We start from the raw sequence: 1,999 nt of genomic DNA, 5'->3' as shown, positions 1-1,999 counted from the left end.
TCTCCAGCAGTGTCCCAGATAGTCACTCAGCACATGCTCTAGTAGTGGTCAATGTGTCGTGATAGTTTGATGATGGTGCCCAGTTCCTGTTTGTTCAAACCCCACCATCATTTGAGGCCCTTAATGATGGAATGTGTGAAAGTAAATCCTTGGTAAAGAATGTACACACATCAATGCAAATATCAACTTTTTTCTTCTAACACTAGCATTTAGCATGTCCTGTCTGTGCAGCATAATGTGGACAATGATCTTTCATTTTCATTGTATAACCCTGTCTTGTTTCGGCGACATTGAATCCTTGTATGGAGAAACAGGCCCAAAGTCTGAATGGAGTCAGGCCTCGAGAGATTGATGAAGTTGTTTAGATGCTACTCTTGGTGGTGAGTTTAATGAGGTCCATGGAGGGTGACGAAACCGCATAAAACATTCCACTGACCCAAAGAGTTCACTTTCCTGAACGTTGGACAGGAACACGTTCTGGTTCAGGGAGCCGTTACCATCTTTAAAGTGAGGTCTGTTTTTCAGGCTATATTCCTGTCTTAATCTCTACCTGTTTTATCCATCAATGTTTAATATTGGATTTAGTTAATGGACTTAAATGTGACATATTTAACTCTTGGTGGGCATGTGGAAATTGACAAATACAGATATCTTTATTTCATAATAATTTTAACTGCATATTTCTTCATTATATGTAGTAATGGTACTATTGTGTACATTATCTGGTTCCACCGAAACCTTCACGAGCCTATGTACATCTTTATGGCAGCTTTGTTAATCAACTCTGTTCTTTTCAGCACTGTGATCTACCCAAAGCTTTTGATTGACTTTTTATCTGAAAAACAGATCATATCTTACTCAGCCTGTCTTCTACAATATTTCATGTTTTACTCTTTTGGTAGTTCAGAGTTTTTACTGTTGTTAGGTATGGCCTATGACAGATATGTGTCCATATGTAAACCTCTGCAATATCCAACCATCATGAAGAAAACCACTGTCTGTATCTTTCTGGCTGTTGCTTGGCTTCTTCCTGCTGCTGAGATGGTGGCAGCTGTGATCATGAGTCTGAACAGGAAGCTCTGTAACTTTACTCTAAAAAGCATTTTCTGCAATAACACAATTCACAAACTTCCTTGTGTTCCTTCAAGAACAATATCAATATATGGTGTGTTCATTTTGATAAGTGTTGCACTTCTTCCCTTGTTGTTCATACTTTTTACCTATGCAAAAATACTTACAGTAACATACAGGAGTAGCAGGGAAGTCAGGAAAAAAGCTGCAGAGACCTGTTTACCTCACCTCCTGGTTTTGATAAACTTTTCTTTGCTGTGCATGTATGACATCATTAATATCAGACTAGAATCTAATATTCCCACAGTTGCACGTTTTATAATGACTTTACAGCTTATTTTGTATCATCCTTTCCTTAATCCAATCATATATGGACTGAAAATGAAAGAAATCCATAAACATCTGAAGAGATTGTTGAAGATTAAATGAACATGATATCATCATTGACATCTGTAATAACAATGATGTGATTTATCGGATGTTGTTGTTGATAATAAATAGAAAAGAGCATTTTTTACTGTAAATGGGAGTTCTGCTCAATTTTCCTTAGTTGCTTCAAAATTTTTTCACATGTCAGATGAAATAGTCAGAACTCTACAAATGCATAATAATAACAATATGCATGTTATGGGCATATGAATGAAAATAATAATTAATCCTAAACTCTGTATAAGAGTAACATTTTTAAATGATTTTTTATAATGTCAGGATTTATTAGGTATCTATAATTTCTCACTCTCTCTTAATGATTATCAATACAACATGAATGATTTTAAATATAGAACACATTATTGCGTGGCCATGTGATAAATGCATTATCATACAATCCTCAAACTGAACACCTTTCACTGTAACCCTTAATTGTAAAATTCAAGGCCTGCAGCCACATCTGCTCGTCTTATTGTTACTTATGTTCTAAAGCGGAGTG

General features: G+C 35.7%; 1 protein-coding gene across 1 annotated transcript; it reads left to right on the top strand.

Annotated features, from left to right (window-relative positions):
- The first annotated feature begins 588 nt into the window (after positions 1 to 588).
- Positions 589 to 1,500, top strand: LOC137605191 (olfactory receptor 6N2-like). Its single transcript, XM_068329675.1, has one exon. The coding sequence runs from the start codon at positions 589 to 591 to the stop codon at positions 1,498 to 1,500; it is 912 nt and encodes a 303-aa protein (XP_068185776.1).
- The last annotated feature ends 499 nt before the right edge of the window (positions 1,501 to 1,999 follow it).

The sequence above is a fragment of the Antennarius striatus genome, chromosome 12 (assembly GCF_040054535.1).
Source record: "Antennarius striatus isolate MH-2024 chromosome 12, ASM4005453v1, whole genome shotgun sequence".
Classification (NCBI taxonomy): Eukaryota; Metazoa; Chordata; class Actinopteri; order Lophiiformes; family Antennariidae; genus Antennarius; species Antennarius striatus.
The sequence above is the reverse complement of the archived record's forward strand: the minus strand, read 5'-3'. Positions and strand labels throughout refer to the sequence as shown.